The sequence below is a fragment of the Triticum dicoccoides genome, chromosome 4A (genome assembly GCF_002162155.2).
Source record: "Triticum dicoccoides isolate Atlit2015 ecotype Zavitan chromosome 4A, WEW_v2.0, whole genome shotgun sequence".
In the NCBI taxonomy this organism is placed as follows: Eukaryota; Viridiplantae; Streptophyta; class Magnoliopsida; order Poales; family Poaceae; genus Triticum; species Triticum dicoccoides.
The window spans coordinates 288,053,901-288,066,097 of NC_041386.1; the positions used below are offsets into that span (position 1 = coordinate 288,053,901).

The window sequence follows — 12,197 nt, forward strand, 5'->3', positions numbered from 1 at the left end:
TGGACCCACAGGTCTGAGGTAAACTACTCACACTTCATCGGAAGGGCTATCGTGTTGATGTAGAAGCCCTCCGTGATCGATGCCCCCTCCGGCGGAGCTCCGGAATAGGCCCCAAGATGGGATCTCGTGGATACAGAAAGTTACGGCTTTGGAATTAGGGTTTGGCTCCGTATCTGGTAGTTTGGGGGTACGTAGGTATATATAGGAGGAAGGAGCACGTCGGTGGAGCAACAGGGGCCCATGAGGGTGGAGGGCGCGCCCAGGGGGTGGGAGCGCCCCCTACCTCGTGGTCTCCTGGTTGATGTCTTGACGTAGGTTCCAAGTCCTCTGGATCATGTTCGTTCCAAAAATCACGTTTCCTGAAGGTTTCATTCTGTTTGGACTCCGTTTGATATTCTTCTTCTGCGAAACCCTAAAATAGGCAAAAAAACAACAATTCTGGGCTGGGCCTCCGGTTAATAGGTTAGTCCCAAAAATAATATAAAAGTGTATAATAAAGCCCAATAATGTCCAAAACAGAATATAATATAGCATGGAACAATCAAAAATTATAGATACGTTGAAGACGTATCAAGAACATCTATCTTGCAAAAAAATTCACCAACAAATCAAGTCACAGTGCTCCAATGTTGCTTACGGATTGCCCACCCCTTTCTTTGTTTTCTTGTGTTTTGCTTGAATCTCCTATCCCGATTTGTATCTTATCTCTTTTGGACGCCCCTTTATGATGGAATGGGGCAGATTCCTGACCTGGGTTTGTGTGCTTGCTGTTCCAGATCCTACCTTCGAGTTTTCAGATGATGGCCCCGTGAACGAAAGCACACTTAAGGTGCGGGGGAACCTGCGTAAGGCTTTCTCAGCTTTCCTCTTTTTGATCTCATCAAGCTCTCTTTTCAGGGTCTTCCTGTGTTTTTCTGCAACCCTCGCTGTCTCATCACTCTTGCACGCTTCATCTATTAGTTCAGCATAGTTCTTTGTCAACACAACGTGCCTCACGGCTTTCATGGTTAACTCTGGTCTCTCATCATGCACAGCCAAAACTGCATTTGATGTTTGTGGCCCCAATGCATCGTCAGCATCCCAAGTCCATCGCCGCCGTATGAAATGGCGAGGCATTTGTGTCACCGCGTTCATGTCTGTTACTTTTAGTATGTGACAGCACACAATCCCGCCCTGTTCGAATTTGCAGCATTGGCAGTAGTATTCGCCTTTGCTTATCGAGGCCTTCACAAAGTAGTTCCTTCCTTTGTCTGGGTCTTCAGGTTCTGAATCCGACATGCCCAAGAGAGAACACGCCTTGAACGTATGTTCGTCCACCTGGTAAGCCGTGTACATGCTGGCACGCTTTATTTCTTCCTGGAATCTGCAAGTTTTTTGTGGTTTTGTTAACTCTTATATGATTTTTTGTAGCACCTTATGTTGATGTAGGCTATAACGTAGCAAAGGCATCTAAAATGAATGATGGCTATGGCAACTGCATGATTTTTTTCACATGGCAAATGCATAACATTTTAATTGGCAAGTGCATTCCATACCAACATGGGAAATGCAAGTACAGTTCATTAAACATGGAAATCATAGTTGATTTCACATGGCAACTACAGTTCATTAAACATGGCAACTACAGTTCATTTAACATGGCAATTGTAGTTCATTAAACGCGGCAACTGTAGTTGACTTCACATGGCAACTGCAGTTCATTAACATGGCAACTACATACCATGGTTACCCTGTACTCAATGGCTACTTTCAACATATCAGCATTTCAAAAAAGCTGGCAACTGCATTGCATTTTACATGGCTCCTACTACCTTCATGCTTGTGCAAATAAGACTGTAACACAACTGACTTACTTGTTAAAAATCTTGTTGGTATATGTCTTGCTCATCTGCCTCTCCATCGGTAAATATGTTAGCAATTTAGGCTGCTTGAGCGCGGTGTTTGCTTCCTGCTGAAGCTCAGATCCCAGTATTTTTTGTTACAAAGCCGTGTATTGCTTGGCAAACTACAGCAATGAGTTGCCAGGGCTCACGTACCACTTCAGAACAGCATTGAACCCCTCGCTGCGCTGCGTAGTCTGCAGAAATGGGAAGAAGCATTGCATGAAGTAGGCCGGCACCCAGTACATTCGCTTCTCCCACAGGCTAGCAAGCGTCTCGTTGTCTTGGACTTGATATGTTTCAATCATAGCCATCCAGCTCCGTTCAAACTCCTCCACCGTCAAGCTGTGGTCCACGCACAGCTCGAATGCCTTGTGCAGCTCTGGACGGTCAGCAAAGAACGGTCCTAGCGTCTCCTCAGCCTTCTTTATAATGTGCCACCTGAAGTGCCTGTGCACTGCCAACGAAAAGACCTCCTTTATGCCTGCACGTATGCTAAAATCCTGGTCTGTTATTATGTTCATCAGAGCATGTCCACCCATGCATTCCAGGAAGGTTTTGCACATCCAAGTGTACCCATCCGTGTCTTCGTTCTGAACGAGCCCGCATCCGAACTGCAATGACTAATTATGGTTATTTATTCCTATGAATGGAGCACATGGCATCTTGTACATATTAGTGAGATATGTCGCGTCGAACGAAATGCAATCTCAGAAATGTTTGTAGGCTCTTCTTGCAGCACCATCCACCCAGTACATGTTCCTGACACGGTCCTCATCGTCCAATCTTATCATGTAGAAGAAATCTGGATCTGCTTTCGCTTTCTCATCGAAGTAGGCTATCGTGTCTTCTATGTCAGCCAACCCGCTCTCTCTATGGTACTTTGCCTTTAGGTTTATGACGTCTGCCGGTATGTAGGGCATGCTACTCGGCCTACCATCTTCACTGTGGATGAGGGATAGTATTTGGACCATTCTTGATGGACCGACGTTACAATCATGTAGCAGCTTTAAGAATTTCTTCTCGAGGAGGGTGAATCCTCTATGGGCGCTCAGAAATTTTACCAGGTCAAACTTCTTTATGAGTTCGTGGTTGTGCTCGTCAAAATATTCAGTGACCACCCATCATGCTTCGCCTACATTTAGCTTACACCGGACAGGGCATTCCGTCTTGACAATGATACCTCTTTTTTGTTCCGGAATGACAGGCGCAACACCTTTACCCTTCTTGTTCCTTCGGGCTTTGTAGCACCTCATCTCACCTCTACTGTACTCCTTAGTTTTTTTAATTTTCCTATGGTATTTGGTGTTGACCGCAAACCCATGGAACATTGCATATCTCTGGTAGAATTCTTTGGCATCTTCGAACGAATCAAATCTCTGTCCAACATACGGCGGCTGAGGTACCATGATTTCTGATTGCCCACCATCTTCATCCCCTTGTGCTTTATCATCAGTTTCATCATTCACTTCAGTATCGGCAGCTGTTTCATCTGCTTGAGTGTTGCTTGTGCTGGTGTGCAAATGTGTGCTTGTCGGCATTGCTGGAACGATTGTCATTTCCGACACTGACTCCGCATTGTTTGTGGCATGATTGTTGGCTGGCTGGTTGAACGCTTCCTCCGTGCGCTCAGAGCTTCTCGTAGTAGATGTCCCCACGCCGCTGTTGATTGTAGTTGAAGGTCCTGTAATTAAAAAACAGGTACAAGGGTAAGCATTGCTTGGATGGCATGTTTATCATAACGGAATACAACAGCTGCATGTGATCCTAACAGACATCATTCACACAGCAAGCCGTGAAATCTACATATGGCCATGCATGGCAACTGTATTTCTCCAGTCATGGCAGCTACAGTCCAACAAAGATGGCAACTACTGTTGCCAAGACATGGCAACCTGCATTTTTTTAGCATCAAAACTTTCGATTCTATAGCCATGGCAGCTACAGTCCAACAAAGATGTCAACTACTGTTGCCAAGACATGACAACCAACATCTTTTTTGGCATCAAAACTTGTACTCTAGGTACGAGTTCACTAGTCAAATGTAATCAATCATTAATGTTGCACACAATCATATTGCAGTTGGCAAATCCTGAACACAATAGATGACTTTTTGCACGCGACCACTTGGTAGCATTTTTTGTTTGTTTTTTCCATCACCATCCATGACAAATCTACTTTTTCCTCCCATGCTTTTTCCACAAAAGCAAATGAACTACTGTTTTTCTGGTTCACATTTTTTTACCTTGTTGTGCCGCATGTGCTTATCGTATCTAGTTTATCATTCCAATTTGATGTACTCTATCTGCAATAGTGTTGTCCTGCAACTATGAAGCTTGCCATGAGACGTTTGCCGATGTGGTTGCACCATAACAACCTGTGATCATGTTAGCAGTTGGTCAATGCATGGCAAATGTAGTTTGTACAACATGGCACATGTAGCGGTGCATCCATGCCACACATATTTGTTCACACCTGCCATTCACAGTTGTTTAGACATTTGCAATCACATTTTTATGCCACATGGCAACTGCAGCTGTCCAGTCATGGCAAAGTTATCCAGGCATGGCAACTGCAGTTGTCCAGGCATGGCAACCCCAATGTCACCTATGTTCTTTATCCTAATTCACTGTCCACAACTTCACTTCATGAACTCACCTGTGTAACTTCACTTCATGAACTCACCTGTGTACGACGTTGATGGCAGGTACATGGTTGCCACCTGATGCCACGTGCTGCACGAAGGTCCTACATTTTTTCCCATATAACTCATGAGTCTTTTGCCATCCTTGCAAGTGTAATTTCGTGGCCACACCAGTATGTTTCTTTTTCGTATGCGTTACCTTGATTTGCCACATTAGCTACTTGAAGTTGGTCGCTCGTACATTTATCAGCGTTAGCACCCTGTGACTGAATTGCCATGGTATTCCCCTGAGTGTGGTTGAGTCATAAGAACCTGCGAAAAATGACATTGTATGACATAAGTAGAATGGCATCTTCCTCGTCACAAACATGTCAATTGTTCCTTCTTTTTTATCATGCATCATCCTGATGCCCGCGTACTGCTCTAGTAGTGGCAGCAACGGCCCTGCAGAAATTAGTTGATTGTACTCTACTGCATCCCAAGGGGTGTTTGCGGCCTTTGGGAAAATCAAGAATCGGTGTTGTCTTCGTGATTCATTTCTTCCGCTTTTTTCCGCTATTGTGTTTTCAGTCACTGCATGAACAAGAACGCATCAACAATTCGCAAAATGCATTCTTGTTGTTTGCACATAGAAGATAACACAGCAATCTTATCACATTTCCTGCGTAGGCAACCAACACATCATGGCAAAGTAGGACATGCATATTGAGTCTGTTTTCTAAAATCTGGACGGCAGCTATCATTTTGAAGCGATGGCAACAGTCAATAAAATAGGATGGCAAACAAGAACATAACGTGGTGGCAGCTAACGACAATGATAGGTGGCAACTGATGTTATAGACAAGTGGCAATTATTTTTCCTCCCTCCCTATGCCAAATTCCTTCCTTCTTTCCCTATTTTTAGTGATTCCTACGCATCCTTCATTATCAACTACTCGCACCAAGCCAGCCCATAAACTTAGCTCAACTCTAGCATAGTATATGGCAGATCTGGCATATGTCGGTGGGCAAATGTGAATACACACAAAATTGTGGCATGTTTGCCCTGACAACGTGGATCTAGTCGCCTTCTTCGTCGGCAATGTGCAATTTCAAATTTCTGGACAGAAGAAGGGCGAGAAACAGAAGGAGATCGGAGATCCACCTGTTTTTAGCTTGTCGTCTTGGGAGGGCGGGGTTGGGGTGGGGGTGGGTGGTTAGCGGTGGGGAGGCGCTAGAGATCTGCTAGCAACCAGAGAAGAAAGGCGATAAGGAAGGGGATCGAGAGGTAGTAGACGACGGCGGTAGGTCGATCTGGGGATCGAAAGGAGTCTGGGACGACTGGCGTATTGGGTCGTGCGGGCAGAGCGGTGGTACACCCGGACGTGTGGGCGATTTTGCCACACACCGGACGTGCAGGTTGTGACTGCGCGCGCCGGACGCGGTCGTGCGGGCGGGGTCGTCTCCATTCCACACAAGGTGTGCGGCACAACCAGCCGATATGCCACACGTGTGGCAGTTATCGGCATCCTAAAGATAGTCTCCTTCATACTTTCCTGTGTTTATCTATTTTTACGTGTTCAACTACTTCGTCTATGACATTTGCTCTCGCTTCGCAATCTCGAACCGGACTCGCCGACGGAGCTGCGGAACATAAACAAAACGCAAGGGGGAGGAGAGAGAAGCTTAATTCGAATTCTGTCGCCTCTCTCTCCTCGGACTCTTCTCCCCCTCGCTAGCCGGCGCCGCAATAGATCGCCGTTCGCCAGTGCCGGAGCAGGCCCCCCATTCCGTTCCCTCTTCCCCGCGAGGTAGTAGCGCCGTTCTCATGGCACCATTGCTAGCTGTTTCATCTATTTTCTTCATGCGTGGATTTTTTTCCCCATAGCTCTTGGGTGGCGGAAGATTGGGCCTTTGGAGGGAGGTTCCCGAGATGTTCGTCCAATGAGTCCGCACTCGATTCCGTTCCAGTGGTTCAAATGCTAGAGCAGGAGCGGCCGGAGGCGCAGGGGTTTCGCTACCTGCCTGCTTCGGGCATCTAGGGTTGCTTCTCGATCTAGGGCGGTTTCGTGCCGTGCAGATGCGATTCATTCTTGGCTCCTCCCACATTAGAGCGTGTGTTTGATAGACAGAACCGGACCCATAAGGTTCTCGGCATTTCCCCTCTGTGACTGCTCCTTGTGCGTAATTAACTGCCATTAATGGAGCTCGAGATGGTGTCATTAACGGGGAGATGATTATGTATGCCTTGTTGTAGTAGGTTTCAGTAGAGATATGGATTCCTCTACTCATGGCTCAGCTCATGATTTGCTCAAGAGTAAGTTTTGTTACTACTTCCTCGGTCCCAAAATAAGTGTCTTAACCTTAGTACAACTTTGTACTAGAGTTAGTACAAAGTTGAGACACTTATTTTGGGATGGAGGGAGTACTATTTAGTACTTCTCCTCTAGCAGTGTCAGATTCTCCCCTATCAACCTGCGCGTGTTTGTTTATTATTGGTGAACCATTTGCGCCTATGTTACGCAATTACTCCCTCCGTCCCATAATATAGAAGCATTTTTGACACTACTGTAGTGTCAAAAACGCTCTTATATTATGGGACGGATGGAGTAGAAAATTCGCTTCTCTCAGCAAGGTACTAAAGTCAGTACTTTCTACACATTAGGGTTTATCTGCAAGGTTTTCTATGTTCACATTTTAATAATGGTTTGCCTTTTTCTTCCCCAAAAGAGACCATGCTTCCCAAAACGGGTAAGCATTAATTCCATGCACTAGAAGCACAAGTGCAAAAATGGTTAAAGATGCACTCCAAATAGCACTCATTTTTAGAATGTTGCAACTTAAAAGCTTAATATGATACCTAACATCAGCAAGTTCTTTGAAACTTGTGATGTGTTGGTGCAGGTCTAGTAAGAACTAAAAAGGCCCGGTCTACACTTGATTGGATCTTATGAGGCCCTAGCCCATGTACTCTTATAATTTCTGCTCCACTCCCCATCAGGGCCCTGTCTCTTTCAAAGCCTTTAGGCAGTTTCCAATCATGTAACGAGACTAATGGAATTAAGCAATTGTGCCTGTGTTCGAAAGATGGTTTGATGGGGCAATGTTCTTCTGAACAGTGCTAGTAGAAAGTACTGACTATGAGTTCACTGGCAATCATTTCCCCCTTGATAATCCTCAAGTTAATAAGGCAAATATTTGTCCTTTTTTAGCAGGTCTAGTACAACCTCCGGAGTTTTCCCATGGCCTCGGCTGCTTATACTGATGATTCTGGTTCCGAGGTTATTGATCCTCCAAAGTCTGAGGTACTGGATGTTGCTGAACTTGTCGGCGATCATATCCAGCTTACACAAAAATCAAATGTGGTAACTTCTAGCAGCGTTCGCGAACTTTTGGAATGCCCTGTCTGCTTGAGTGCCATGTACCCTCCTATACATCAGGTGTGCATTTGTGCTGCTCCAGCGCATTCATTTAGTTTATGTTCTGTTCCATTGAGTGCCATGGAAAAAACTTATGTTGTGCATGTATATGCTCTGTTCCGTTGTTGAAATGTTATTTCATATGCTTACAAAAAAAAGAGTTGACTAAATACATTGTGCAACCCACACATTCTTTTACTGTATTGTAACACACCTTTTGTGTATGCAGTGCTCTAATGGCCATACATTGTGCTCTGGATGCAAGCCAAGGGTTCACAATCGCTGTCCAACTTGTAGGCATGAACTGGGTAACATAAGATGCCTTGCTCTTGAGAAGGTGGCTGCATCTCTTGAGCTTCCATGCAAGTACCAGAACTTTGGTTGCTTAGGCATTTACCCATACTACTGCAAGCTGAAGCATGAGTCACAGTGCCAATATAGGCCTTATAGTTGTCCATACGCTGGATCTGAATGTACAGTTGGTGGTGACATTCCATACTTGGTAAATCATTTGAAAGATGATCACAAAGTTGACATGCATAGCGGAAGCACTTTCAACCATCGCTATGTCAAGTCAAATCCTCATGAAGTTGAGAATGCGACCTGGATGCTTACGGTATTAATCATCAACACCAACATGTGGACTAAGAATTTCCATGTAGCATCTTTCTACTGCCTTTACATCTTGTGAAGATGCAAAATAAAACAAGAATACCTAGGAAGAACCAGATATCATATCAATTCAAATAAGCACTCTGAAACCTGTGTGGTGGGTGTGTGTTGTACACCAATACTTCCCACCACCAAGTGAGAAATGATTAGTTCCCTTTCTGCAAAGATACTACGTTCATTTTTTGCATAGAAACATATGGAGACATTTTTGTAAACTAAAGGAGAAATTGTCCTATTCTTAAATTATGATTATTGTACTTGTTTTTATATGCCAATTATTTGTCATGCAGTATAAAACAAAATGGTGATCATGTTGCATACTTGTTGGACCATAATAGTTGCTCATCGTATTCTTAAATATTTAATGAAGACACTGCACATGCCCAGATCCACCTGCATATGTTTCCAATTTTAACGGTCTGCCTGTCTTGCAGCAGATTTAACAACATTCCAGACGTCCTCTTTATCCTTTACATTTCCTCAATTCACTGTTTGAAGTGCAATCCAATTTTGTTACGTTTTTTCTTTCTATTAAGCTAAGTAAACAGATAGAGTTTCTCCATGTAGGTTTTCAGCTGCTTTGGCCAGTACTTCTGCCTGCATTTCGAGGCATTTCAGTTGGGCATGGCACCTGTGTACATCGCTTTCCTGAGGTTCATGGGAGATGATGCGGAAGCAAAGAAGTACAGCTACAGCCTGGAGGTAGGAGGTGGTGGGCGCAAGATGATCTTTCAAGGGGTTCCCCGGAGCATCCGAGACGGCCATCGGAAGGTCAGAGATAGCTATGATGGGCTAATAATCCAACGGAACATGGCCTTGTTCTTCTCTGGTGGTGAGAGGAAGGAGCTTAAATTGAGGGTCACCGGGAGGATTTGGAAAGAAGAGTGAAATGATCCAGCCGATTCATCCATTTCCCTGGTATGAATGAGCCCATGGGTCGCATCATGAAAACTGTATTTCCTAGGGGCTGATTCTGAAGCGTGCAAATTGTAATACCTGTAGCCTGTTTTAGCCATCGTCTGCTCGATTGGTGTCTGCTCAGATAACCTGGGTGACAGTGATACTGTTGTAGGAATCTCCTCTTTGCCATTCTGTAGCATAGGGGAGCCTATTGGCAACACATGAGATGTAAAGGTTCTATGTAGCTTTCGTTCTCTGTTCCAAACTCCGTTTCCATGATTCATTTAAGAGGATGTGTAACAGCTTGAGAATTAGAACGTGGATTTTATCATGATGAAATGCAAGAAACATTGGAGTTGGCGTTGCAAACTAATTTCAGGAACGTGTCCTTTTGAGCGTGAATCGAGATGGCTCTTGTCAACGCCATGCCAACTGTTCTGACGCTAATAAAATGGCTCGCTCCAGCTTACAGAACCAATGTTGGGGCTCCTACCCACACATTAGCGCACACAGCAACGTTGGGGCTGTTTATTTTTATTTTTACCTTTTTGAGAAGAGAAAGATAATACTCCCTCTAGTGATCCAAACGCTCTTCTATTTCTTTACAGAGGGAGTACTGAGATGAGGATCTAAACGCTCTTCTATATCTTTACAGAGGGAGTACTGAGATGAGGGACGTGTAGGATTCTTGATGGTGTTAAATGAAATCATGTAATGTTTCAAAGCAGCAACATATCTATGTACCTACCTTGAGGTCAAGTCAACGCAAACCAACCATTGTGCTAAAGATGGAGAGAAAATATGGATAATATGCATGCAACGAACGATGATTAGCAGAAACCCAGTTACTTACATTAATCAAACAAATTCAATGGAGTACATTTGGTACATACAAACATATAATCTAATCACAGACCCGCGAAAGGCCATTCTTTTGGCTTCACAACTACGTATATAGGGACAAGAACTCCATTGTTCTCGTCCGCCAAGCCAAGCACAAGCAGCAATTGAGTGTCCATGACCACGAGAATTCAGAAACTGCATGTCTCTAATTCTTGCAGTACTACCATTTATAGGAGGCATAGCAAGCGATCAAGAAGAACAAGCGGGACATCGTACCAAGCCGTTCTCGTTGCAGAGGCCGCAGCAGCTGGTGCGTCCTTCCTCCTCCACGAAAACCTTGCGGGAGCCAGGGCAGGCGGGGCAGGGCACGAAGCGGACACCCCCGCAGGCGTCGCAAACGAAGGCCGGGTCCTGCCCCGCGGCGCCTTCGAGGAGGCGCCGCAGCTCGCCGGCCTCGTGCAGCTGCCTCGCCTCTTCGGCGCCGCCGACGAGCCGGCCCCCGACGAAGAGCTGAGGGAGGGAGAAGGCGCGGCCCCGCGCCGCGAGCAGCCCCTGGAGCTCCCGCCGGAGCGCGGCGTCCATGGACAAGTCGCGCTCGTCCACGGCCACGCGGAAGCCGCGCAGCACGGCGCGCACCGCGGAGCAGTCGGTGAAGGTGCGCCGCACGCCGCGGAGCGACGTCGTGTAGAGCACCACCGCCGGCCGCGGGGCACGCACGTCAGGGAGCTGGTGGCGCTGCGCAGGCTGCAGGCGGCGCCCCTGGCCCTGGTAGGGGTGGTGGTACGTCAGCGACCGCCCCAGCTGGTGCGGCTGCGGCTTCTTGGCGTACGGCCAGGATGAACCGCCGCCGGCGACCTCCTCCATATCGGATGGCCTCCTCGGACAAGAGGATAGCTAGGGTTCCTGCGGGGCGCCGAGCCGGATCCTCTGACTTTCTCAAGAACTAGACAAGTCAGGGATCGCCTCCTCACACAAGAGTACAGCGTGTTTGTTTGGTTAAAGATAATTAAAGAAACGAGAGCGAATGGGAATTTAGCGGCGGACACAGGAAGTATAATGTGAAAAGATTACTCACAAAGTGATAGCATGAACATGGATATTTTAAACTAGTGCATTTTATGGAATATATTTCGACAAAAGAATAATGTGAAAGGTAATTCAAAATCTATGAACATGGACAAACTTGTTTTTAAATGTAGATAATAACTAAATCATCCCTGAAATTAGCACAGCCCTTAAAACACCATAGACACAAACAAACGTGACGAAACAGTCATCTATATAGTAGATACAAACCAAGTACATAATAACTATACTTGAAAATTAAAATACACAATCATGCATAGTAAACATAATCAATGTCTACTATCTGTGTTACAATGCACCGAGCTTTCTTTGTATACATTGTGTGTCGAGATCCTTTGTAGACAACTCACTTGCTAGGAAAGCCCGCCTCCACTCAGTAAATTGCTGAACAAACTTCATATCAATCAACCCACCTATTATTTCCGGCGAATATCTGCAAAAATATATATTATAAATGTTGCTTCTAATAATATTTAAACTTTTCTACATATATTAATAACAATCATATGTAATTGATTTGTAGTTGATAATAAGTCATAACCACTCACCATCAAGTGCGCATGTTGGAATATGATCCGGGTTGAATGCAAGGGTGGTGTAATTTGAAGTTTCTAGATTTCCTATTGTCAAGATAAAAAAATATTTAGGTCAACATAACAATACACTTTCTTAGAACATGCAATACACATATTCGTATAGATGCGTCAATTACCGTATTTGCAATCCTTACGAAGCATAGTGGCAAGCCAAATTAGTTACATATAAAAAAGACCA

At 45.1% G+C, this 12,197-nt stretch overlaps 2 protein-coding genes across 3 annotated transcripts; one reads left to right on the forward strand and one right to left on the reverse strand.

The window, feature by feature from the left end:
- Positions 1-6,145: 6,145 nt before the first annotated feature.
- Positions 6,146-9,872, forward strand: LOC119285796 (E3 ubiquitin-protein ligase DIS1). 2 transcript variants are annotated; one of them, XM_037565127.1, is made up of 4 exons: positions 6,146-6,314; positions 7,716-7,943; positions 8,152-8,538; positions 9,162-9,872. In XM_037565127.1, the coding sequence occupies exons 2-4, from the start codon at positions 7,746-7,748 to the stop codon at positions 9,480-9,482; spliced, it is 906 nt and encodes a 301-aa protein (XP_037421024.1). In that variant the 5' UTR covers positions 6,146-6,314; positions 7,716-7,745; the 3' UTR covers positions 9,483-9,872. The 2 variants fall into 2 exon arrangements, with proteins under 2 accessions (XP_037421024.1, XP_037421025.1); XM_037565128.1 differs by having other exon boundaries at positions 7,719-7,943.
- A 437-nt stretch (positions 9,873-10,309) lies between these two features.
- On the reverse strand, positions 10,310-11,337 carry LOC119285797 (uncharacterized protein At5g39865-like). Its single transcript, XM_037565129.1, has one exon. It carries the CDS (start codon positions 11,199-11,201, stop codon positions 10,587-10,589), a length of 615 nt encoding a protein of 204 aa, XP_037421026.1. The 5' UTR covers positions 11,202-11,337; the 3' UTR covers positions 10,310-10,586.
- Positions 11,338-12,197: the final 860 nt, after the last annotated feature.